This window comes from Haplochromis burtoni, unplaced genomic scaffold (assembly GCF_018398535.1).
Source record: "Haplochromis burtoni strain Fernald_Lab_line unplaced genomic scaffold, NCSU_Asbu1 Contig_69, whole genome shotgun sequence".
NCBI classification, from domain to species: domain Eukaryota; kingdom Metazoa; phylum Chordata; class Actinopteri; order Cichliformes; family Cichlidae; genus Haplochromis; species Haplochromis burtoni.
In genome coordinates this window covers 603,990-630,732 of record NW_024582430.1, presented here as the reverse complement: position 1 = coordinate 630,732, position 26,743 = coordinate 603,990, and the positions used below count along the sequence as shown (strand labels likewise).

Below are 26,743 nucleotides of genomic sequence, written 5' to 3'. Positions count from 1 at the left end.
GATTCATATCGGTATCGGCAGATATCCAAATTTATGATATCGGTATCGGTATCGGACATAAAAAAGTGGTATCGTGCCATCTCTAGTTTTCAGTAAATGAATTCCCCGCGTAGTGGAATATTTAACACTGCTCCATTTTGGTCCCTGAATGTGGCCGAGGGCCGGGACTCTTTGGGACTTCCTGACACGTCGGTGTCATTTCAACTCTTGTGGGAGTCAACGTGAAACCAGGGGGCTCAGTTTACTCCTCTGGGTGCTGGAGGGGTCGCTGTGTGAGTGACTTGCTGCTGAACAGGAAACTGAGTGGAGTCAAGTCATCTGAGAGCACGAGAACTTCCTGAAGCCCCAGTGTCCTCAGACATTTACTGGAGATTTAAAAAAAAGAGGGTTTAGAGGCTTTTACTGTGAAAAAGGTGCATTTCAGCAAATGCTCTCCACATTTACCTGGGTACAGCTCAACTAGGCCCCGCCCTACACATTCAGCATTTTTAAACTCATAAAGTTTACTGCAAATATGAAATGTTATGTTTAAGATAAAGGAGAATATTTGGTTCCGAGTCATAATTTAAAACTTTCGATATAAACAAACGATCTATCTGCGCGACTGTCATCAGGCATCTGTTTCCACAGGATGTAATCAGAGTACGTCAGAGTCACCTGTCGACAGGTCTTTTATCGTGTACACGCCTGGTTTCTGTGAGACTGCAGTACTCACAGAGGGCTTTCATCTTCCACATCAGTGTCTTGTAAGAGTCGCAGAGACCGAGGACGTTTGTGCTGAATGACAATCAAGGTGTGAAGATCTGCGAGAGCTTCAAAGCTCACGATGGAGTCCGTGAGAGAGAAGTTCAGACCTAAACTTCAGCCGTCCCTGACCGAACGTTCGCCACGAGCCTCTGCCGCTAACAGCATTCACTCACACGGTCATTATAATGATTATTACATCATACACGGGCCTCGCAGATGAACTAAGAGTAGGTAAGTAGCTTACTCTTGAACTGAAGCATATTCATACCGTTCTTCTACATGTGCGTCACAGCGCCATTAACGCCTCGCTCCAGAGCTCCGAGCGAGCGCCATGCTAACTTTCCATCAGCAGCAGCTGAGCTCTCAAAGACGACTTATGCAAAGAGGAATTATTCTGATCCACGTTCTTACTCTTGGACTCTTACAGAGCAGCTTTGCATGATTAACAGTTTGAAATATTCAAAATAATCCTCTGACACTAGGCCTCAGCTCATCCTCCGCAACACGCCATTTTAGCTCCTCCCTCTTTGAGACAACTTTCTTTTAATTGGCTACAACTCACAAAGAAAAAAGGGTGTGGCTTCTATCCCGTTTCTGTGACATCATTCAGATCCAAGAGTAGAAAAAACACTATCAGAAACTTTATGTCTAATTGGAACATCTACCACTGGAACAGGAAGTACATGACAGGAAGTCATTTCAAAATAAAATTCTCAATGTTCCACTTCGTGACAAAGACAGAAGAGCTGTTGGGAACGATCCAGTGCAAGGTTTACAAAATGAATCTACGTCTGACTCACCAGGTTACACTTCTTTATTCTTTCCAGTAAGCCTGATTTTTAAAAAAGGCATTTGTACGGTCAGATAAAATTCTTACTAACTGTGCAACAAAAGATTACGCAACCTGCAGGAAACCAAACCCCTGACTCCTCATCACTGAGAAATCTGCAGTACGGCAGTGGAGGAAGTGAGAAATCGGGTTTGAGCAACATTCGTTTCTCCAGAATTCAAGAGAAACTCATTTTTAGAATCATGAGCACATTTCAAGGCGACTATTCAGGCGTCTGCCGCTGCTTCAGAACACAGTTTAAAGTGTGTGCATGTGTTTAATCGTGTAGAAAGGCGAGAGGAGGGTCACCGTGTCTGTGAGCGCCGGGAGAAAGGAGAGAAACAGATGTAGGGGAAAGATGGCGATCGAGCCGCGGAAAAATAAGTTGAGTTGAACGCTAAACACAACCAGATGGGGACGGAAAGCAGGAGCAAGCAAAGGAGAAGGAGAGGACGGGGGAGGAGGGGTGGGGTCACTGAGGAGGAGGAGGAGGAGGAGCGAGTGAAGAATTTTTTCCTATCCCGACAGTGTTTTTTCCTCCCCTCCTCGGGAATGAGAGGGAGGCTTTATGTAATGCGAGGGTGCAATCATCGAGGCCGCTGCAGAGAAAGTCCCTGAGTGGATCCTCTCTAATGAGCGAAGCTTTTCCCCTTTAACAACCGCAGCCTGACGGCGCCGTCCAAACAGCCACGCCTTTATTTTCCCTGCGAGACGCTTCCTCACTTTTACTTTGCTAAATCACACCAGTTCTGCTTTTCCTGGAATGCCAGCTTTCATCTCTCTACTCCCTGCAGATGACTCACAGACGGGGGAACGACTCGGATCTCGTCACAGCCGTTTTTAAACGGGATCACGTGACGGCCTGTGTGCACTCCATCAGCGCTGATCACAAGTAGCTGTTGGTTTGGGCGCGGCGGGCTGAGCTCTCAAAACAGCCTCTGACCTACAAGTCATGAATACCACGAGAAGTTGAGAGCGTTCAGCTTCACTTCCACCTGACTGTGTCGCACGACAACCGCATTCATGCTGCGAATCCCACGCTCCACCCGAGTTGCAACATGGCGGCGTTACAAAACCTATTCGTGTCGTCCTGTGATGGTTCTGTCAGACGGCAGCACGGCCCCAGGACCTGCCATGATACCTGCACCAGCACACACCTGGTCCCCTCCTCTGGATGACCACACTGACTAAGTTAGAATGAAAAGGAGGAGCTGTTGGGTTGCAAAGCAGCTTGCAGAGGAAGCAGCAGCAACTGCAGGGAAGCTGAAGCAGCTTAAAAAGCGGGCTCTGAATGCTCCACCAACAGGAGTAGCTTCCATACTGTGTGTTTGTGACAGAAGTGCACAGCACGAATGGGCCCGCCTCTCTGCACTGGACTCACTGGGATGTTCAAAAACCAGTCTGGCTTTCGCTGCGTGAGCATTTTCCTGCAGCCATTAGAGAACGGAAAGCCGTGTCCATAAAGTGATGCACATCATGGTGAGCAGCAACACTCTGCCTCTCCCTGTGGTATTCAAACTATGATTGATTGGTACAAAGAGGCCTGCAGTGGGCCAAGAACCCCTCCCCCCTCCATCACTGCAGCAGCTGCCGGCGGGATCGACATGCTCTGGCTTCACAGATCAGGCACGCCAAACCCTGAATCTGTGCGACTCAGCAGGAAATAACATTCATCATATCAACTTTTTCCATCCTCCAACTGTCCAGCGTTTCCTGAGCCCGTTCCCAGCTGACGCCCGACACGATACCGTCATCCTCGCGCTGCAGCGCGTCGAGCCTGAGCGGCTTTGCTGTTCTGCAGCAGCCTCTCTCTCATCTACAAGGCGTGGTGGCCGCTCAGAGCCGCCGCCGCCGCTCGCCGGACGTGTTTTTATTTCCGGTGACTTAAACTCACAGCAGCAGCCTCAGAAACATGTGAGAAGGCTTAGAAGCCATGCGGTCCAGATTCATGATTTCAGTCAGAGAAAACTGAGCTGCAAAAATCCACGACTGCAATTAAAGAAGCCGAACATTTGGAGGACGAGGATATTTTAGTTGTGTGTCGGGAGGATTTAAAGTTCTGGTCAGGTTCCTTTGTTGGTTCTTGGTCCAAGAACGAACCACAGGAGTTAATCCAGGAATCTTTGGAAGCACATGGAGAACTCCACACAGCGGGACCCCACCGGCGTTCAAACCCAGGCCCCTCCTACCACGCTACAACCTCATCTGGACGTTCTTCAGAACATCTGGACGTTCTTCAGAACATCTGGACGTTCTTCAGAACATCTGGACGTTCTTCAGAACATCTGTTGCACGGCTTTGGTCCAACGTTTTAAACACATTCGATTTCATCTCAGCTTTAATAAGAGCGAGGAGGACAACGGTGAGCTTTCATCGCAGTGAGCTGATGTGTTTCTCTGATAGATCCACATAAACTATTTATGCCCTGATAAGTGGAACTACTTCAGTCTGTGAGGCAGATGCACGACTGATTCATTATTAATGTTAAAATAACAACGTTAAACTTTGATAGTGCCTAATAAATAGGTATAAACTAAGTGTTAGGGACATGAAGGCTTCACTAACTAATATATTTAATCATGAGCTCAATAAAACTGGCACAAAACTGACCAGGTGAGCAGGTGCTCACAGAGGACAGTCCTAACCAGCAGGGGCAGCAGCGAGTCAGTCCCCATAAACATGTTTACAGCCTGAAACAAACTGTTTGGTCTCTGTGGATCATTTCCTTCCTCATGACTTCTGTAACTCACCTGTTTAAATTGTATTAAAGTTTGCATTATTAGGGGCGTGGCCTCTTTGACGGACAGGTGGCTGTAGCTGCTAGCGGTTTGCTAGCTTCACCTGCACAGTGTTTGTGCTGTTGGAGCCTTTTGGAGCATTTTCAATGACATCATGTGACCAATAATATGGCTGCTGTGAGGTCACTGCACTAACAGGCCAATTTTGACTGGAAGTTACTGAGCTGCTAAACACCGAGGACGTTTTCACACCTGTAGTTGGTTCACTCTGGCTCGAGTCCCGTGAACTCCAAGCGAACCAAAAATGCGTCGCTACAAACCATGTGACTATGTTCAGTCTGCTCACCGGCCAGATGTGTGGAGGAGGTGGATGTAGCTCAGGAGGTAGAGCTGGTCGCCTACTGATCGGGGGTTCGATCCCTGGCTCTTCCAGTCTGCAAGCCAAGTATCGACCCCAAGTTGCTCTCTGATGCGTCCAGCGGAGTGTGAATGTGGTTAGACAGCACTCAGTTTAGAGTCAGTGCTGGTGTGACTGGGTGTTGTATAGAGCACTTTGAGAGTAGAAAAGCGCTTTATAAGAATCAGTCCAGTTAGCATGTGTCTGGGGTGGGAGCAGCAAAAGTAAATACAGGAGGAAGAATACGGAGAATTATCCTTCATCTCAAGGCTAGCTGCTAGCTAGCATCTGTAGTTCACACGGGATGTTTTTCAGCTCCAATGTCTAGCTGCATGCTGCACAACCAGGTGCATCCTGGTTCAGAGCGGTACGAATCACACCTGCACCGAGCTAATGTTTCACATACATCCTATGATTGTAGCACTAAATGAATCCTTCTGCTTTCATATCCAACAATGAACGACGGCAGGAAAGTCCGCTGATTTGTTTTTAACTGTTTTGACCTTTGCTGCCATGAACCAGGGCAGTGAGATTTTACCTGGACAAATAAAAGATTCATAAACAGACAGGAGCATAACGTGAGCACACACGTGACATGAAGCAGACACAGATGAGTACGTACTGATGTAGAAGGTGCTGGGGGCGTGGTTTCCATCATATTCGAGACCCAGCAGGGTGGAGATCTTGGGGTCGTGTCTCAACCACAGGGCCACTCCCAGGATTACACCTCCAGTAAGCTGCAACGCAGAACACGGCACATGTAGTCATCCACATGAAAGCTGTTTGTATGCATCCACACTGAAACACCAAAGTCACACAGCTGCACGAATCAAGGTGGAAGAGCAACAAGTAAAGTAATGGCTTCACTTCCTGTCTGACTGCAGGTGAAGCACTGAAAGTTCTCAACACAGCATCCACTTATACTCCAACTAATTCTTTCAGGGGTGTAAAATCCACAGTAGTCTGGGAAACAAGTCCACACATCTGCAACCGATCTGAAGCGACACGTTCCCCCAGTCAGAGGAAATCTCTGTGAGGGCCTGATAACAACTAGCCGGCAGCAGCGGCAGCAGCAGCGGCAGCAGCAGCGGCGGCAGCAGCGGCGGCACACGCTGCAATGGCTGCCGCCTCAGAGGCAAAACACACGTTTCCATTTCAAATTAAACACACACACAGACGAAGACGACTGCAGGAAGAAGCACCGTCAGAGTAAAGTCAGAGTGAGGAGGAAAGTTCAATGACTGGTTTCCTTCCTGTATCCATGACAGTATGTTGGACTGATGTAATCTCCAAAATCATCCAAAAAGATCAAAAGTCCTGATTTCTATAAACGCAGCTGTGATCTACACGAGGACAATAAGACCAATCTGCTGAAGCTGTGAAGCTGAAAAATGACGCTAATCATCTCCATTTTAAACTCAAGCTTCACTGAAACCAAAACAACCCCCATCTTCCTCCTCCTCCTCCTCCTCCATTATCGAGGTCCATTCCAGCTCTACAGCATGCTGCTGCCTAGCAACCAGATCAACACCACGACACACGCACTTGGAGCATGACTCAGGGAGGCTAAACGGTCTCTGAGCTGTTTCCTAAGAAGCACTTAACTCTTTACCCCCGACAGCAGCAACCCCACCAACAAGACCGGTTTACATAACGGGTCAGCATCAGAAGTGAGCGAGGGTGGTCTGAGGGTACGAGCACGCCGTCGTTACGGAGTGTTTTTATTCGTTTCAGCGTCAGAAACCTGACTGAAGTTTGTTTAAAATCAGATGGGAGACGGCGGTCGGATTCGTAACTTCATTTTCCCGCTGCTGTTCCTTTTCTGATGGTGACGTGTCCTCATCTTTCACAACACGGGAGTGAAAATGTGCAGAGCGTTCACATCTTACAGCCGTTTTTAGATGTCGAGCAGCTGTTCGACTCATTTACTGTTTCGTGGAAACTGTCGGTGTGACGTTTGCAAAGACAGCAGACGCTCCGAATGTGGAAAAAGTTACGCATATTGATGAGAGTCGCTGGACGCGCCCACCGCATCCTTTGGTTGCTAGGTTACAAAAACCATCACTTCTGCACGTCTGACCCCATCACTTATCCAGGAAGTGAGGGAGAAAACAAAAACATGTCCGCCAGAGACGCCAGACAGAGATCAGGTAAAGATAAACCGAGAACAGGAGCAGGCTTCAGGTTTCAGACTGAACAGGATCCAGAAAGTCCTGCTCTGCTCACGACGCGGCCTCTGACAGGGTCGAAGAAAAGCGCAATTCAAGCCTCGTCCAGAATAAACCAGCAGAGCCCGGCGGGCACCACGCCACGCGTAGGCGGGCTCGCCTCCACAGATTTAAAGCTGGATCAGGGAAACCCTTCAGCAGCCATGTTCACGTCTTCAGACTAGATCGCCACGCGTCCCCGTGAGGCTGACATAACGCACACCTGTCAAACTGATGATCTAACTCCTGATTGGAGGAACAGACTCTTGGCACGTTTACACAAAGCATTTTTATTCCAGTCAGGCTTTGAGTCCATGCGTCCAGGTAAACACGGATTGTGTCATAAGTCCCGCCCCTTTTGAAGCGCAGCAGATTTTCAAAAATTGAACATTTATCACCGAGCAGAGCCGGGAGAGCACCGAGGACTCGGACTGCTCAGGACGGCTTTCTTAAATTCTGACTCCTGCAGTCGTTAGTTCGTTTGACCGACAGTCCCGCCTCTTGTTGCCAAGTAACCTTTTAAGGTGTTTACTACCTTTGTCATTTAAAAGTACGAACGCAGCTTTATACTCTTGGCGAGGCGACGGGCAGTTCCAGCGATCATCATGCGGAACGTGAGCTAAATGCACCATAATGTGGAGTCTCAACGAGCTGGATGCAGCTCAAAGGGAGCACACCGAGTGGACGTGTTTCACGGAGCGCGGCGGTGAGACGTGGCGGTGAGACGTGGACACCCTCCCACTGTGACTGCACCGAGCTTCGTCACTTTCAGGTCGACAGGGATGTGAACGGAGGGAAGCGGCGTAATCCCCGACACATTACTGTGAAGCAACGCGTCTGCGGCCGGGATGTTTAATGCGTCCGTATTGGTCGCTGATTGATTTCCTCATTGTAGCCGTTTGAATCAATGCTGTGAGGATTCCTCCACCAGCTGACGCAGAGCTCATCCTCCGACTGCAGCTGTGGTGGATGGATGTGGTCTATTAATCAATTCTGCCTTCATCACTTACTGGACAGACAGAAAATCATGACCACACCTGCACTCGTCTTATATTTAATAATAATAATAATAATAATAATAATAATAATAATAATGGAGTGGATTTATATAGTGCTTTTCAGGGCCCTCAAAGCGCTTTACAATTCCACTCTCACATTCACACACTGGTGGAGGCAGCTACAGTCGTAGCCACAGCTGCCCTGGGGCAGACTGACAGAAGCCAGGCAGCCATATCGCGCCATCGGCCCCTCTGGCCAACACCAGTAGGCTGTAGGTGAAGTGTGTTGCCCGCAGACACAACGACTGAGCCGGGGATCGAACCAGCAACCTTCCGATTACAGGACGAACACCCAACTCTTTGAGCCCCTCAAGCTCCTTTTTTTATTCCTGTCTTGCTTTGCTGGGATGATGAGCTGTGGCCGATATTTGGATCACATTCATTTCATTCCTCATTAACTGGAGAACTTCCTTTGGACACGCATACGATGAACCCTCATCTTCTACACATATTTCATAAACAGACAAAATTGACCTAATGCTCAACATTTCCTGTTAGTTGACCTCAAACAACAAAACAACAGGGTTGGAACCAGCTCGACCAGGTGCTGGTGAGCACGTGAACCATGATTATGGGATCATTTCAGGACAGGTTGAAGGTAGAGGTTTGCAGCTCGATGCTCAACGAGCACTAAAATCAAAGAGAATGCGTCACAGCTCAGTAAGCCGTTTGCTTTTTGGAGTCCGAGTCTCATCAGCAGAAGAAACTCTTTCCCGTTTCAAAAACGAGCTCAGGCCTCACTTTGACTGAGCAGAGCAGAGCCGCCTTCTCCTCTCTATCACGCTACACAATTGTTTAGAGAAAAAAAACATTATTCTAATAGCAGATTGGAGGCTTTTATAAAATATGTAATTTCAGCCAGTCCTGCTGAGACATTCCACTTCCTGTTGGTCCCATTGTGCAGACACTGCAGGAGCTCTGCCAGGAAAAACACTTCGTGGGACAGATAAAATGTTAGCTGCGGAGCACTGACTCAACCGTACTTCATAATAAATAAATGATCCAAGTCGGACTTCCTTCCAAAGATCAAAGTTTGCTTAAACAGATTCTTCCTGTTTGAAGCTCTGAAACGAGCAGATTTGGACTCTGTGAGCAGATCAGCCAGACCCAGCTCAGACTTCATCGGTCTGCAGGTTACCGTTGAACGCAGGGAGCGTGTCTGACTCTACATTCAGCTCAACTTTATTTATACAGCATCAAAGCACGACAACAGTCACGTTAAGGTGCTTTACATTGCAGGTAACTACAGTAATATCACTAAGTGATGCAGGCTGTGTCAGTATCACTGGAGCTGAACCAGATGTGTTACATAAATGAAGCCTGGAGCTGGACTCGGAGGCGACACCTACGTGATCACAAACACAGCCGACTGAGCTCTTACCTGCAGCAGCTGACCTGGAGGAATATGGAAATGACCGACGGTTATTCATTTACATTTTAATTTGTATTTATGAGGCGATATCGTTGATGTTATCACTGGTGACCGGTCTGTGGGTTAAAGTGCTCTCGCTGGAACTCTCGCTCGTTTACACAAACAGGCCTTCACAGCAGCTGCAGAGCCACGATCACGGCTTCTCCTCTTGCATACTTGCTCCACGTTGTTGCAAAGAATAACATCTTCATTATTTTAGCTGCATAATTCAACACCACCCAAATATGCACTGCAGGAATCACATGTGGTGAAATGTGCTGGGAGACTCCTGACAGGCTAGAAAGGCTCAGGTTTGCAGGCGCACGATGATGTGCAGCTCGCTTACTCCAGCGCCGAGTTACACCACCCAGACTCCACCCACCTGTAGCTGGTGGTCAGACATGAACACCGACTGCTCCGGGCTGTTCCAGTATCAGTGAACAAGCTGAGTGGTCTACACGCCTCCATCCCACTGTGGGAAGACCCACTGTGGCGAGGTCTTTATGGACAGCACTTAACATTTGTTTGGTTCTTTATTCGTTTCCTTAAACTTGTGCACAAACGGATTCGTAGCTTTTCTTAAATGTCAAACGCCATCAGCGCTGAAGGACAATAAAAGGCAGCGACTGACGAACCGTTACTGGTTTGGTGCTCTGGCCAGTTGGCCTGCTGGGATTACGAAATGGCTCCCAGAGTGACTCACAGCTGCTGCCGGAGGATCCTGATGCTTTGCTGTCCAAAAACAATTAAAGGCGTTAATGACGACGGTTTCATCTCACAGGAAATCAGCCGGGACTCGAGCTCGTCGGTGAAGACGACTCCAGTTTGAGAAACGCGGCGGGCAGACGTCCCGTTTGAGCGAGAGCTTGGTGACAGTGGGAAGAAACCTGCAGCAGAACCAGGCTCAGGGAGGGGCGGGGCTCATTCACCTCGAAGTAGTGTGAAGTTAATCTTAGGACCCGCCCACTTTGCTTCCATTTTTTTCACCCGCAGTTGTCTGACATCATCGACTTTCTCTGGTCACTTCCTGTGTTGACGCAGCTTTATGATAATGCCCCCAAACCTCGGTTCAGTCAACCAAGCACACCTGGCACACAGGTACACCTTAGACCTCTGAAGATCTGATCTATATCAGACATGATGCCATGTTACCTAGCAACCAGCTACCAATGGACTAAAATGACCTGGCTTTAGATTTTATGCACCTATAAGACTTTATAAAAGCTTTGTTTTCATTTCATGTCATTAACATTTAATGAAACCTTCGTCATCGTCATCATCATCATCGTTATGCACATGTGTGATGGCAACAGACTCCCAGACCAGCTCCAGCCACACGGTTCCAGTTTATTACACTGTGTAAAAGCAGATGTGAGCAGATGTGCCAGACTGCTGTGACCCATCACCAGACACAAAGGAAGCGCGGCAGGTATCGGGATATTTAAGAAGCCGGGTGTGGTCTGTGGCGTCATGGTGGCTGCTCTATTTCAGGGGAATGCCGGGACCTGACGGGGAGCCGGAAGAGGACGGGTCAGCGGGACAGCTGCACAAGAAGAAGAAGTCTTGTCACTAAAAGCATCCACGTGCGTTTTGTACCACGCCGCCACTTCAGGATAACTGGAATCTGCATCCATCATAGCTGCTGCTCAGCTCGTAGTTCACAGGCAGAGAAAACACGGCTGCTCCGCCCAAGTCCTCGCACTTCAGCTCGAGTTTCCCTCCCACCGCTGTCTATTTCTGCCCGCCGCACAAGCGCGAGGCAGAATGTCGGGCATGCTGGGGGTGGGTTGGAGGAAGGGTGGGGGTCGGGATATGCGGCTCCTTTCCAAACCACCCCCACCCCCACATCCTGTTTGACGCAGCAAGTCACGGCGTTACTTTGGTTTGACTGTTTTTATTGTTTTCATTTCGTTTCAGCGATGATCCAGATGTTCTCCGGTCGGTTTATTTCACACGTTTGTTCGTCCCCGCCTTAAAACCAGTAACTGAGGATTAAAAAAGGAGTCACGATTAAACCCAGAGTTTAACCCTGAAGAACCGTTTACAGTTCGATTAATGGAGAAAGAATCTTTACTTTTAAAGACTACGTTTAGTCAAAGGGGAGAAAAGTGAAACTGGGACATCTTACGAGCTCAAACACCTTCAAACTCAAAGCCCAGTTGGCTTCTTTTCCACGCTCTACGTGCTACCGTGACCCGGCTGCCTGAGCACTGCACACGCAAACTCAGACGTCTTTGATTTCTCTCGCTTTTTTAGCCAAAATGGCGTCCTGCTCACTTCCAGCTGCTGCGAGGTCAGCTGAACCTGAGGGAAGATCAAGCACTTCATTTGGAAGTTGCTCAGCGCTAATGAGCAGGTATCTGTGCTAACTCAGCACGCCGCCCTGTCATCCAAACGAGGTCGCTTCTGGCGCCTGAAAACATGGCGGCAAACAGAACGCTAAGGCCGAGTCCAGAAACGCCCGCCGGGCTGTCTCTTCAGTCCAGCTTCACGCGCTCGTATTTTCCTGCCTGTTTTTCCTATCAGTCGGTCCCACATTCCCCTGCTCCGGCTACACTTTTCCTCAGAAGGTCAAAGTTCAGGGTGCGCCGCTACGATGGAGTGGTATGCCTCAGTGCTGCGCACACACTTTGTACGAGCAGCTGCGGCACACGGTGACAGTAAGAAGGTTTGGTAACGTGTGTGTGTCCTTAAACGCGGCGCTCTGACCATCTGCTGCACGCCTCCTCGCTCCCCGTGGACTGTAGCGCACGTCGCGGCGCTCACGCGTGTGTGGTACTCGTTGGTGAGCTACTCTCTGATATTTCTGGGCAGCATTTGGCCGTTTCCCACGTGGAGACCTAAAAATGCAACCTCCCGCTAAACGAGCCACGAGCACGCGAGCAGAGACACCCGACCGACCAAACTGACTGTTCACGAGAAAAATAACGAGAAACCAGCAGCTGCTGTGACGCTCACAGACCAAAAGGGATAAAAGACTCATTCAAGCACAAAGAGAAACAGGGTTTCTGGAGCAGGCAGGAAAAAACAGATTCATGATTCAGGTTTGATCGTTTCTACCTGAGAGTCTGAAGGTGTGAGAATCATTAACACAGCTGCTCGCCAGCCGCCGGGTTTGACAGAGGGCGTGGCAGACCAAATAATGTGTGACTATGAAGATAAGAGCTGCAGCAGGCTGCCCAGCTGATCAGAACGAGTTAAACTGATTTGTGCTCAGCATGAGAACGTTTATTTCATGCGCACAAACAAAAGGAAGCGGCCGGGTCGGCTTCAGACCATCACGCCGCTGCGCAGGCTGTGGGGTCGAGCTGATCCTGGACTTTTTTCTTTCTCAGAGCTCTCGCTGTCTCTCCTTTACAGCGAGAGCTCTGAGCCACACTGACAGAAAGAGGCTGCAGCCAACAACTCTGATGAAAAGGCAGCAGGAGGGTTTTACAGGTGAGCTGCTGGAACAGAAACGGCGTTCTTCCTCTCCCCGGCGCACAGCTGACTGCTCGGCTGTGGCCCTGCGAGTCGGGCCTTTCAGTCAGAATCAGGGGCTAGTGTGGGCCGGGCTCCAGACAGGATGACCCTGCATCATTCATCACCACCATCACCTGTGTTTTTACTCATTTCTTGCTAATTATATTCACAGCCCGTGGAAATCCCCTTTAAACACATCTGTTAGAGTTCAGCCGCTGCATGGCGCTTGATGATTAGAGGAGCTGATAAGATAATGAAGCAGCCTTGGTTGAATATGTTCAGGCTTCTACTCGTCCACACATGGACTGTTTATCGGACAAAACAGGAAAGATGACATTTTCCAACATTTTCCTGGGGGAGACATTAAATCCAGAGACCCCGTCTGAGACTGTGTGTGTGTGTGTGTGTGTGTGTGTGTGTGTTCCTGTCTAGCTATCTTTGTGAGAACCAACAGTCACTTGTGACACACACAACCCAGTCCTCACAAATTTGAGGGCATTTTTGAGGCTGTGGTTTTAGTGTCAGGGTTGCAATTAGGTTATGGTTAACTTTAGGGTGAAGCATTCATTTTTGATGGTTAGGGTAAGGGGCAGGGGTCGGCAACCTGCGGCTCCACGTGGTTTGGAAAAAAATTATAAGTCTTTAACTGAAGTGTATTTTATTTGTGTTAGTTCTTTTTAACTTGTTGTTCTAAAGATTATTGTGATCTTGAAATATAAAAATAAAACTATGTTATTATTTTTCATCGCTCACAATAAGCATCACACTTGAATAAACCGTACCCGGCGAAATGCCGTGCATTTATCGAGACTTTCAAGCCCAGGCAGGCCAAGTGGTAAAAACAAACACCGCTCACGCCTCACAGATGACAGCTTACTAGCGACTTCGTACAGCCGCGGTCTGCAGGCGGACGGCACCCGACCACGTTTGCATGAACACGCTTTTTTCTTTATTGACCACTCTTCACACACGGTTGCTGCACGCACACAGCCAGCTGTAGCTTTGCAGCTCACAGCCCGACACACACCAACACAACAGCAGAGAGAGCGCAGACGTTAAGCCGGCGAGGCGTGATTGCAGATGCCGCTCAGGTGCGTCCGCCTCCCCTACAGCGGCGCTGCAGACCACGCCCCGCCACACACATTAACCACGTAAAAGAAATATTTATGCAGATATTTTGCAAATACTTATTTTTCATTTTTTAGCAGCATAGTGCTTTTTTCCAATTGTTTTTAAAATTCAGGTCAAGGCTCCACTACAGGCTGCGAAATCCCAAAGGTGATACAAGGATGACGGCTTTGTTTCCTTTTTGTTATATTTCTCTGTAGCACTTCATGTATTTCATAAGCAAAACACTTTAGTTGTTCACACAAAGCATAAAGGTAAAAATTAATAACAGTGTTATTTTTCATTTTAGATGTCACGAAGTGTTTGCAGCTCCCAGTGTTTTCTTTTCCATGGAAACTGGGTCCAAATGGCTGTTTGGGTGTTAAAGGTTGCTGAGCTCTGGGTAGGGAAAGCACTATGTCAATGTAGGTCCTCACTAAGATAGCTGAACGGGGTTTTGTGTGTGTGTGCGTGTGTGTGCGTGTGTGTGCGTGTAAATGGCGTGCAAACACACACTGTCGTGCTTCGAGGTGACGTCTGCACACGGAGAACTTCGGGGTAAGCCCGTTGTTTCAGACGTTTCCATTGCAGGAGCACTTTAAAAGGCGCAGACTTCCTGTTAGCGCTGGAGCATGGACACGCCAGATGTGTGAGAGCGGTGGAAGCTCACAGGCTGCTGAGCTGCAGCTGCTTCCTCAGCTCCACTGACACTGATCAGCACTTCCATGTGAAAGTTCACACATTTTTAACTCTGCAGCTTCCTGAGAAGCGCGTACAACACTTCCTGTGACTTCTATTAAAGTGGCTGAAATCGAACGACACAGCAGACCCGAGCTAAACGTGGAGAATTATCCCAGCAGTGTGACACACAGCGGAGGCTTCAGTCACTTTATTCTTTTATTTATCAGACATTTATTAAAGTTTTGAAGCTCATCAAAGGGCAACTAAGGGTCCCCTGAACGCGGCATTTTAGTGAGAACAAACATAAAACATGAGGTGGAGGGGGTGGGGGTCACGAGGAGATCATCAGCTGCATTGATTCCAGGACTCGACGCGACTTTTTTAAAACAATAAAATCTAATTTTTGCCTTTAAAAAAGGTTTTAGAAATTACAAACACTGTTACACTGTAACGGGTTAAAAGGTTCCACACTTGCTCACATATGCGTTTGTTTACCATAAACAGCTGATAAGAAAACAGCTGCGTAAACATGTGAAAATAAAACTGTTTCTATGACAACAGTTTATCCAACGACCTAACCGACGGTGATGATAAAGCCGCTGATTTCTAAGTAAGTTTATCATCATCTAACAGCTGCAGGTCGGCCATCAAAGGAGTGTCAAACATAAGGTCCAGGGGCCAGAATTGGCCCGGCAAACACTAATTTGGCCCACTGGACAGCTGTGGTAAAAGTGAAGGAGGGTTAAAGTTTGGACTTTTAACTGTAGTTTTGTTAGTGTCACAGATTTTCCTGCCGATAAAGATTTAGAGCCTTCAGCGCTCGACCGATGTCACAAAGAACCAACGACCATCGTGGGATTGAGGTTTTGCTAACCCGGCTCACACAAACAGACCCTGGCTGTGCCGAACCCGCTTCAGAGGCTGGTGCCGTGTTTGGGGAGCGGCTACCTGCCTGCTGCTGCTCATGTGGTTTGACACTAAGAGCGCCTCGATCAGCTTTAGGAGATGTTTGGGGGTAAAAGGCAACAACGCCGCTCGCTGACAAAGAGCGAGCCTGGAGTGGCCATCACTGATACCTGCGAGAAACGGCAGAAGCCGAGGAAGAGCCCCGCCTTCCTTATGATGCCAAATGATGATGCTGGATTTATTTCTGATTTAAAAACTCGCTTCTTGCTCTGGAGACGCTCCTGGTGGGACGGCTCAGACTCCTCTGTGGTGGCGTGTGGACTCCGCCCATGAAATGGTGCAGAGCCTCTGTTTGCTATGGAGGGTTGCTTCACTTTCACTTTTAGTAAGGATGTAAAACAGGGATCGTCTGACTTTCTGTTCAGCTTTCCAGGACTGCAGCTCGGCGCTCCTGGACTTTCCACAGAGCAGAGAGAAGAAACCAGGAGCAGCAGCAGGGGGAGGAGGAGATGACAAACTGCCCACAAATGTTTCCACCATCCATTACCCAACACAGGCTTTGACTCATCCAGTGGAAACCCCTCCACCCACCCCCCTCCACACACACACACACACACACACACACACACACACACACACACACACACACACACACACACACACAGGAGGATGTAATCCACACAAAGCCGCACACCAAACACACCAAACTTCCAGCTCCGACTTTTCCTGCCACACAAACCGAGCAGTGAACATCGCCCGCGGTCACACACCTGATCTGTCCCCACCTGTGCACGTCGGCGCACAGCACCCACACTTTGCCTCGGAGGTACAATGTGGTTACGTAAGCAGAGCGCGCGCACGACTCCCCCACGACTCCCGCGCTGACAGTGATTTCCCCACCGCGAGCCCCTGCTGCCGACAATGTGCGCGCGCGTCCCGGAGCAGGCCTCGCGGTAAATGGGTGGGGGACGTGACGATGTCCAGCAGCTAGGGGACACACACAGACACACGCGAGCGCGCTCACCCAGAAGATGAAGTTGAAGAAGAAGAGCAGGTATTTGATGCATTTGGTGCAGCCTTCCACTCCCATGATGCTCCGGGACTCGGTCTGTTCGGCGCAGAGAGGCACAGCAAGAGGAGCAGCAGAAGGACGGAGCGACGGTTCCGGAGAGAGCTCAACACTGGAATAAGCTCGCACACCGAGGCAACACCCAACCCCTCCCTCCTCCCTCCGCCTGGCAGCCAAACAGCGTCCAATCGGAGAGGAGCAAAGCACGGGCGCAGCCAATCAGAGCGCAGGGTGGTGAGAGCGAGCCAAACTAACCCATTGTGTTAATGAGTCGCAATTTAGTTACATTTTATTTACAAACACAGAAACAGACGGTAAACACACCCTCCCGATTACGTCATCGCCGAAGGCTCTCTCTTTCTCACTCACTGGAGGGAGACGGGGGGGGGTCACAGGGGCTCTCCCGGGGAGAGGAGGGGCATTTCAGAGGGACTGCAGGGGGGAGGGGGGCGTTACGGCTGAAGATAACAGAACAAAAAGTAATCAAACGAAACTAAAGCATTTTTTAAACCACTCGATTATTTCTGCCTCGTTTATGTTTCGTGTCTTTCTCTTTATCCAAATTTATCTGGAAACACATTTAAAACAACAACACTGACCAAAGAGCTGCGCATGAATCACAGGGTTACACAATATAACACACAGACACACACACAAGAGATAATACAGCAGCCTGAATATTGAAACTCTCACTCTGGGCCAAAAAGGCTAACATGTGGCCATGCAGCCAACCACATTAAAGGGTTTAAAGAACACACACACACACACACACAGTGTGTGTGTGTGTGTGTGTGTGTGTGTGTGTGTGTGTGTGTGTGTGTGTGTGTGTGTGTGTGTGTGTATTGGGTTGTTTTGTTTTTAGAGCGGGAGTTACGTTCTAAAAATAACCCGCGATAACTGAAACCCGCGAAGTAGCCGACTTTATTTACAATGATTACAGATGTTTTAAGGCTGTAAAACCCGTCACTACACACTTTAGACACTTTTCTCAGACAGGCATGAACATTTTCAGTTCTCTCTCTTGTTTGTCTGTGAAGGTTCTCAGTCATCCAGGTCATCGTAGTCAAAGGAGCTTGCAAAGAAAAGCGTCTGTGACTTCTTTAAGTTGCTTGAAGACGTTTCACCTCTCATCCGAGAAGCTTCTTCAGTTTAGTCAAATGTGGAAGTCAGAATAAAACCAGACGCTTTTCTTTGCAAGCTCCTTTGACCTCTCTCTTGTTTATACGCTCAAAGTTCAAACCTTCCTAAAAAACAAACAAACAAGTCCAGTATTACAGGATGAAACCAAAGACACCCGCACGTGACGACGTCTCGTCAACATTGTTGTGTTTGTTGGGGAGAAGACTGACAAACGTGCAGTCCAGCACTTATGAGTCACACTGTTAGGATGGAAGATTTATGTAAATGTGACGAGCTGAACGCACTCTGTGCTGTACAGGAGACACGGCACGGGACTGATGGACAGTGGTCCACAGCCAATCAGGACGCAGAACACAATGCGCTGTATAAAAAAAGAAAAAAGGGGGAAAAGTATGCAAAATTGCACAAAAAAATCAGCGAAACAGCGAGGCTGCGAAAGATGAACCGCGATATAGACCGCCAGGGCTGGACTGGGACAAAACATCGGCCCCCAGGTATTATAGGAAAAACCATAAAGCCTTTGAATGAGAACAAACGCTGTTGTCACAGTGATGGACGCTGTCTTGTTGGTATTCATGCATCAGTCTAATAAACTTAAACCTGCACCATCCTCCCCATGCTGGTATTCTAAACAGTACCCGGAAGTAGACTGTTGGTTGAGTTAACCTCCTGAACTATCTACAACACACTGCTGCTCACATACAAGGTCTTAAATAATCAGGCCCCATCTTATCTTAATGACCTTGTAGTACCATATCACCCTATTAGAGCGCTTCGCTCTCGCTCTGCAGGCCTACTTGTTGTTCCTAGAGTATTTAAAAGTAGAATGGGAGGCAGAGCCTTCAGTTTTCAGGCCCCTCTTCTGTGGAACCAGCTTCCAGTTTGGATTCAGGAGACAGACACTATCTCTACTTTAAGATTAGGCTTCAAACTTTCCTTTTTGCTAAAGCATATAGTTAGGGCTGGACCAGGTGACCCTGAATCCTCCCTTAGTTATGCTGCAATAGACGTAGGCTGCCGGGGGATTCCCATGATGCATTGAGTTTTTCCTTTCCAGTCACCTTTCTCACTCACTATGTGTTAACAGACCTCTCTGCATTGAATCATATCTGTTATTAACCTCTGTCTCTCTTCCACAGCATGTCTTTATCCTGTCTTCCTTCTCTCACCCCAACCGGTCGCAGCAGATGGCCCCGCCCCTCCCTGAGCCTGGTTCTGCCGGAGGTTTCTTCCTGTTAAAAGGGAGTTTTTCCTTCCCACTGTCGCCAAAGTGCTTGCTCATAGGGGGTCATATGATTGTTGGGTTTTTCTCTGTATCTATGAAGCGCCTTGAGGCGACTTTTGTTGTGATTTGGCGCTATATAAATAAAATTGAATTGAATTGAATTGAAAACCTGACATTGAGACAGAGGAGACTAGAGGTGAGACATGATCATTACTGATTACTGATTTAGATATATTTTCATAAACCATTCATTTGCCACATCAATAAACAGCACGGCAGGGCAAAATATTTTCTCTAACATGGCAACCTTTAAAAATTGAAAGGAGACAGAAAGACAGGTGAGAAAGAATAAAACTGGTGCAGTATCTAAATGTGGGAAATACTGGCGTCATATACAGTACTTACTTCTGAAGAAATTATGATGCGACCCTAAAAAAATTACTATGTACAATAATGGATTTCTATACATCTCCCTGCATCTGGCCCATAAAAACGAAAAATCACCATTGGGCATACCGGCCAGTCCACCTACGGGGACCGCTGTGTGTGTATATATAAATGTGTGTGTGTGATACAACCACGTTCCACAGTTGTCGTGACTTCTGTCTGAGAAATCTCTTTACATTTGAAATGTTCATCCCTGATTTATTTTGTCTTTTACTTCCTCTGTTTGTCTCCTTGTTTCTGGATTTTGTTTTTTTGCTTCGTCCTGTTGAATTTTTGCTGTCAGCCTAATGAAAGCTTATCTTTCTTACTTTGTCTGGCTAGTGTCCTGTTGTGTGTCCTCTCGTCGTTCCCTACAGATACCGAGACCACGAAGTGCTTCAAAACAAGTAAAAGGATTTGGAGTCATTGACGTGACAGTGTGAGAGGTCTGACTCAGCCCGAACTCCAAGTTTTACGTACATTTTGAGGTGCGTCACAGCTGGATATGACGGCATGCATCAGTTTGTCTCTGATGACTGAAAAGCAGATTTAGTGGCAGTTCCCACATGACTCATGAGCAACTTAAAATGTGAGTCAAACATTATTCCCGGGTTCCGGCTGGAAGGTTTGGAGTCCAGGGGGATTTCTTTCTGGCTCGCTGAGCTTCAGCTTTCAGTTTCATGTTGATTGAGCTGTACGGGGCTTTGTCACATCCACACGTGCGTATCTAAAATACACCCACTGTGGATTCAGGTTTGTGCGGTTCGTGTACAAAGTGACGTGAGCTCTGAAAGTGTAAAGAGTGTTTTTCATGATTGTCTACAAAAATGAGTCACATGCTGGGCCTGGATGATGCTCCAGATCCTGCACATGCACAGAAGTGGTGGAAATGACACAATCTGCAGTTCTTCCTGCACACGTGGCTTCAAACTTCAGGTAAAGCAGCCGTGGCTCTGTCGTTTATGCACATTTATGAAAAGAAAAGCCTCCGTTTGTTTTCCAGCTATTCTTCTTTAACACACTGACTCCATATTTGTTCCTTGTCATCCGAGCGCCTGCGTGGTGAAGTCGGGGGTTTTCTACGACACCTGAAGATGTTCAAATTCAAGTCTGGTAAGAGTCAGAGCAGAAACATCTGCTCAGCAGCACCGAGTCACAATCATGGCTCCTCCTACTGGCCACAGGAAATCAACAATATGTGATAAACTTTATCTGATCTCCAACATCACCTCATGAGCACAGGAAGTGATTTGTTTGTGCAACAGCTAATAGTCAATAGAGCGTCTCGAGATGCTCCAGGAGAGACGAGCGTCTGATAAACTGAAGCTGTCGGCATGTTTGGGCTCTTCCACGTCACGCAGCAGTTTGATCAGACAGGTGGTGTGCTGCTCTTCAGGCGTTGGGTGTAGTTCCACCCCCGTTCGTGCTTTGGGTGGACGAGGAACGCTGTAGCCAATCACCTTCCAGCTGTGGGTTTGTAAGCAGCTGTTTGCAGTAACACTGGGGGACTTTGTCCTGGACTCTGCTGTGTTGTTGGAGTCACTGGTTTGTCTTTTTTCTGCTGTTGACAGAGACTGAGAGATGACCTCTGACCTTTGGTTTGTGAGCAGTGTGTGTGTGTGCGTGCAGCCCTGTTCTGAGTCTAAATTTAAACTCAGAGTTTTCTGTTCCTGCTTTTCAGGCGACTCTGATCACAAAGCCGTCAATGAGTCACCATGGCGACCGATAAATAAAGAGCAGAGACATTTTTAGCGAGGCCAGAATTATGAATACTGGTCGGTTCAGAGTTCAGAATAAATCCTCCGTGATCACTTCCTCTGTCCTGTCATTGATCACTGATCGATTAGAAAGTCAGCTGTGTTTTATGTCACAAATATTTCATGTTTGGAGAGATGTAAACTCTGATATGAGCTGTGAGATTCACAGGATGTGAAACAGAGAGTCAGGCAGGAGGGGAGGGCTCAGCCACCTGCCAGGTGAGGTTTCGTCTCAGGGTGAGCAAACTCAGAGACTCCAGTAAATCCTGAAGTTCTCCTGAGAAACGACTGAAATGCTGAAGAGCTTCGCCTCCTCGTCTCCATAACTTCAGGTATCAGGATGAAGCACGGTGGATAAACTGTGCAGGATGTGGACGTGATGATATTTGAACAGATAATATTCATTCTTGACTTCAATACTCAGTGATTCCTAACAACAAGCACGGCTCTCATATGAGGTCCTAACAATCAAAGCCACAACTTCATGTCAACCATTTTCTCTCGCTGCTGTTTAAATTTGGCTCTTTGCTGAATAGAACGAGCACTAACAGTCCAGCTTCTCTGAACACTGGACCTTGTACACAAACTTCAGTTTTTCCCTTTAATATGACACCGCTGGCTTTTTAGCTGCCTCCACCAAAGATCCACCAATCAGCTCGGGACGTGCAGCGCTGTGTTAGCCTCCTTTCAGGCTCCTGGCAGCTCTCACTGCTGACTTTAAGGGCTCTTTGTGGACTCTGTCCTTCTACATGTGAGCTCGTAGTCTCTGATGAGCATCACAGTCAGTGACAGGACTTTAAATGATTGCTCAGTGTTTCCTGTTGGTGTGAAGCATCCTTCCAGTTTGCATCGGTCTGATTATACACACAGTATTTTAACTGTGAAATACCTGAAGTGATGTACAGGCCACATTTAAAAGTTTGGTATCAAGCATGAAGTGAAACATGTTTTTAAAATGTAACTTTAGGCTGTTTTTTGCAGGACCACCCTAATAAGGTTTCATATAAGAAAAGAACTACATACAAAATCTTTACCTTCACTCGTTATCAGAAGCACAAAGTTTCTAATAATACGTTTCTGAGCCCAAACCCAGCTGCTCTAAACGCTTTCTATTCTTCGACCTGTCTGATGTCACAGAGGGAATAGGAGCCACACCCACCGGCCGTTCAAACCTTTTGGTTTACATAAGAAACATCTACATAAGAAATGTATCTTAAAGGGGGAGGAGCTAAAGGGATGAGCTGAGGAGTCGCAGGAGGCCCAGCAGGTAAAGAAGGATTATTCTGAACTATGAATCATGCAAAGCTGCTCTGGGAGAGAGAGTCCAGGAATAAAAAGATGAAGCTGGAGATGAGCAGAGGTATTTAACCGACTGACATCTGCTCCCAGTCACAAGCTGAAGGTTCCTGCTCAGTGACAATATATCTGTGAGCTATTTTTAACCAGCGAAGTGCTTTTATGGTGCTGCTGGTACTCTGCTGTGGATACTGGTGGGGTGGCTGAGTGGCGCCCTCTGCTGGTGTGAAGCATGCACAACTAAATGCTGCTCTTTGCACATCCAGCAACACTTTGTTGCTTTAAAAGTTGTTGTGAGGCCTCGTGTAGGTGTGTGCAGCTGATCTAATGGACATGGGTGCTGTGTCGCATTAAATGCCGCAGTAACTGAGCAGCAGCACAAACAGAACCAGGATCAGATCACTGCAGAACTCTCACACACGATTATGTGTATTTTATAGATCATCACACAAATTCACATGATTACAGACAGATTATCACGGCACACATGCCGCATTTTTACAGCTCAGCCTACAAACAATAAATGTGTCCTAGCGAATGTTTCAGGAGGCCCCTCCCCCCTCAGGAGGAGGTGTCGGCTTTGTTGCAGCAGCAGTAGATTCAGAGCAGAAGCAGAGGCATAGAAGCAGTGTTCGGCTGTCAGCGGCTTTACTGTGAGCACCTCTTTACACGCTCTGCAGTTTTTTGCTGAGTCGGTTCAGAGCGTCTTCGACGATGTCCAGCTCGTGCCGGATGTCCTTCACCATGCTGTTGATGTTGTTGGTGTCCTCCAGAACGTCCACGCTCTGAGTGTAGGGGTCGTAGCGTATCGTGAAGGGACGTCGAAGGGTCTTGGCAAACTCCCTGCAGACACAGCACACACTATACATCCTCAGCTGAAGCTCTCACATCGGCTCAGAACCAAAATCAGGGACAAGCAGGGACATACAGGGTCAGGGTTCACGGTGCGTCTCACACATCATGTGGGGAAAACTTGCAGCTCACCTCATTTTGTTCTTGGCTTCCTCAAAACTGTCGGCCACATAGTAAACGTGCTGAAACGTGGTGATCATGCACTCCTGGTTGCAGGTCACCGTGGGGTCAAAAGGAAGGATGTTGGCACTGCTGGACAAAGCGTGCTAGGAGGACAGACAGACACGTGCACAGATGTTTTAGATAGAGTCCAAACCTACTGAAACCTGAGCGCAGGTGACTGCTGCGTCAGGTAACTAGCTTAGCAACGGTTGGTGTCAGCTGGAGGATGCTCTGTGCTGCTTCTACCAAAAACCAAACACTGAGAGCGAGTCGTGAGTGCAGTGAAGTAAAATCTTACATGTTGAAGTTTTAAGCATCAAAACCTGGAAATACTCAAATAAAATACAAGTACACAAAAATGGGAGGAGTTTTAAGATGGTGTTTTTATGCCATGTGGATTTTTTTAACCACTCAGTGGGTTGAAGAAAACACAAAAATCACTAATAATCTGAGTCGTTTAAACATCGTCAGATGAAGGTGCAGTGTGGAGGTCGGAGGTCACCTGGAGTTCACTGACGGAGGAGAGGAGCCCCGCGCCGTACGCCCTCAGCCTGCCATCCTGCTTACAGAGCCCAAACTCCACAGTGAAGAAGTAACACTGGAACAAACAGGAGGACACCGACATCAGCGCAGAGCGCCACTGCACGCGCTCAGTCAGCAGCGCTCGTCTGTCTGTTTGGTGGATTAAAGCCTGGTGTGGATGAAACTGTGGACAGGTGAGTTCACTGAAATCATCTGCTTCTAGTTTTTCACATTTCGTTCCAGTATTTATATTTACTGAATCCTTCTTCATGTTTTCTGTTCATGTTGAGATCAGCAGCATCACATTAGCGCTAACTCAGCATGCTGTATACACGTGTCAGTAGAATATTGTATTTCTTTAGTCAGTTTAAGCTTTTAATGATATAAGTTTACTTGTGATAGAATGCTGCATGATGATCATTTCCTAGCTTAGAACTGATCGTACTTTTCATTGTTCTGGACTGATTGTTCTTTATGAAACGTGCTCTGATATTTGTATCTGATAGTAAGAAGTCAAACAAGCAGTCCTGACCTCGCACGCACGCACACACACACACACACACACACACACACACACACACACACACACACACACACACACACACACACACACACACACACACACACACACACACACACACACAATCACATACGCACATGCTCACGTCAAATGTATTCATTTTTCATGTGTAAATAAAGACAAGTGCAAGAACAGAGCGCGCATTTCACAGGCCCCCACTCTGATGTGAGCGCTCTGCGAAACGCCCTTCCAAGTTAAAACTGCAGCGTCTGTTTGTGTGTTTTCTCCTCTTAGACTCTCAGCTGAAGAAGTGTCATTTAGAATAAACCTCTTGACAACACGCATACTGACAATCAGCAGTTTTGAGTCTTGATTATATTCATTTATTCTTATTCTTTTCTATTCAGTACTGTTGTTCTTATTCTTAGTTGATCTTATTTCTGTATATTTGTTTATGTGAGTTCTTTCATTTTATTTTCACAGTTGGCACCTTCGATCCAGGAGGACGATATTTCGTCCCACTGTATACCTGAGTGTATACTGTTGGGTTGACAATAAAACTCGACTTGATTCAAAGACTCAGGACAGGAAGGTTTAGGGCGGGGCCGTCACTGACGATGACCTTGGTGGGTTAAAGCTACCCAGATTATAAACCAGGTGGAAGTATAAAGGACAATGGTCCACCAGGGGGCGGACGTTCACCCCGGGGCGAGCGCACACTGAGAATCGCTCAAAGTCACCTGAACAAACTTTTCACATGAATATTTTGAACCTGAAGGAAGAATTTTGTAAATGCATCAGCTGCTGAGCAACACTGCTTATTATGAGGAACTCTGAATATACTGTAAGTAAGAATTGCTGTGATTGGCTCGTTCCTCACTGATGAGAAGCGTGGTGGTGTCACCTGGTGGTGGAGATGTAGAAATGCAGCAGAGGTTTGGAGCAGGAGCTCAGCAGGTGATTAACAGGACAGGTAACCACGTACATGCACCTCTATAAGCACAGCAGGCTCTGCCTGTAAGATATGTACACTTTGTGCTTTCTGTGTAAAGCAGCTGAACATTAACTCTCAGCGAACGGCATCGCAGCACATCTGCTATCAGGGCCAGCCAATGACACGCTGCCACAGCTGTAAGATAAACAGGCGTGTTTCTGTGACGATTGCCTGCTACTCAGGAGCTCGATTCATACGGGGAGAGGAAGAGGAGACCCTGAGACTGACTGAGGCTGAGTGCTCGGGCACTTCAGCACCTAATCCAGGTGTCCTTCACCTTTACGTGTCAGTCAGTGGTCTGTTTCACTCCTATTGGTTGCCTTAATATTTAGACATGTTCAACTCAGGACACGCCCACTTCACAACACTAACTCCATATTTTGCCTCCAGCTCACTGAGGTCATCAGCCCAACCTCTCACCTGCTACTGCTGCCCTGAGTCTTCCTGTCCCCATAAGAAGAACTGAGAACTTTCTATCAGATTTAAGGCCCTATTTTTGTCATGAGGTCCCTCATGGTTTCATTCCAGCTTTCTGTTTGCGCTCAGTCTGTAACACTGTGAGAACTTTGTTAACCCTTTGTGACGTTTGCTGTTTGGGTTCTTCGTTTGCAGATACGTGTCCGTGTAAAGCACTTTGGTTCAACTTCTGTGGTTTTAAAATGTTCTGTGTAATAAAACTGACTTGACAGCCTTATGAGCCAATCCCTTCATATGTGGGGGGAGCCATGTTGTTCCCGCCTCATCCAGGTGTATTTAGGGTGAGTCGGCGCTGCAGCACTCACCGTGGCCAGTTTGTTTACATCATCATCTGAAGCACCAAGCGACGCCAAACCGAGCTCCTGAGAGAACTGAGCGAAGCTGGGCTCGGCAAGCAGAGGCACGTGACCCAGCAGCTCATGGCATGTGTCTCTACAGCACGCACACACACACACACACACACACACACACACACACACACACACACACACACACACACACACACACACACACGGCTTTAGAAATATGAACAAAATAAAGAAAGACAATAAAACGGACTGTTATAGTGTGTGTGTGTGTGTGTCTTTGTGCACTCACGGTTCAGGTGTGTACAGAGGCTCTGAGCTGTGGCGGACATACTGAGTGCAGTGGAAGACTCTGAAGGCCAGGCCTGCCAGGAAGTCTCTGGGGGAGAGGTAACCGGCAACGGGCCTGATGATGAAGCCTGAGCACTCTGCTCAAACACGCACACAGACACACA

The 26,743-nt window shown here is 47.7% G+C and overlaps 2 protein-coding genes across 2 annotated transcripts in view; both read right to left on the bottom strand.

Annotated features, from left to right (window-relative positions):
- LOC102313642 (CD81 antigen) overlaps window positions 1-16,753 on the bottom strand; it is a 30,185-nt gene extending 13,432 nt beyond the window's left edge. Inside the window, exons 1-2 of the mRNA XM_005924010.3 lie at window positions 16,568-16,753; window positions 5,334-5,448 (exon numbers count right to left, since the gene is read on the bottom strand). Coding sequence (XP_005924072.1) covers window positions 5,334-5,448; window positions 16,568-16,633 — 181 coding nt within the window. The 5' untranslated portion in view covers window positions 16,634-16,753. The remainder of the gene's footprint in view (window positions 1-5,333; window positions 5,449-16,567) is intronic.
- A 6,101-nt stretch (window positions 16,754-22,854) lies between these two features.
- The window catches only part of LOC102314239 (tryptophan 5-hydroxylase 1), a 10,243-nt gene continuing 6,354 nt past the window's right edge, over window positions 22,855-26,743 (bottom strand). The window contains exons 6-10 of the mRNA XM_005924012.3: window positions 26,581-26,716; window positions 26,289-26,415; window positions 23,973-24,068; window positions 23,441-23,574; window positions 22,855-23,299 (exon numbers count right to left, since the gene is read on the bottom strand). Coding sequence (XP_005924074.1) covers window positions 23,122-23,299; window positions 23,441-23,574; window positions 23,973-24,068; window positions 26,289-26,415; window positions 26,581-26,716 — 671 coding nt within the window. The 3' untranslated portion in view covers window positions 22,855-23,121. The remainder of the gene's footprint in view (window positions 23,300-23,440; window positions 23,575-23,972; window positions 24,069-26,288; window positions 26,416-26,580; window positions 26,717-26,743) is intronic.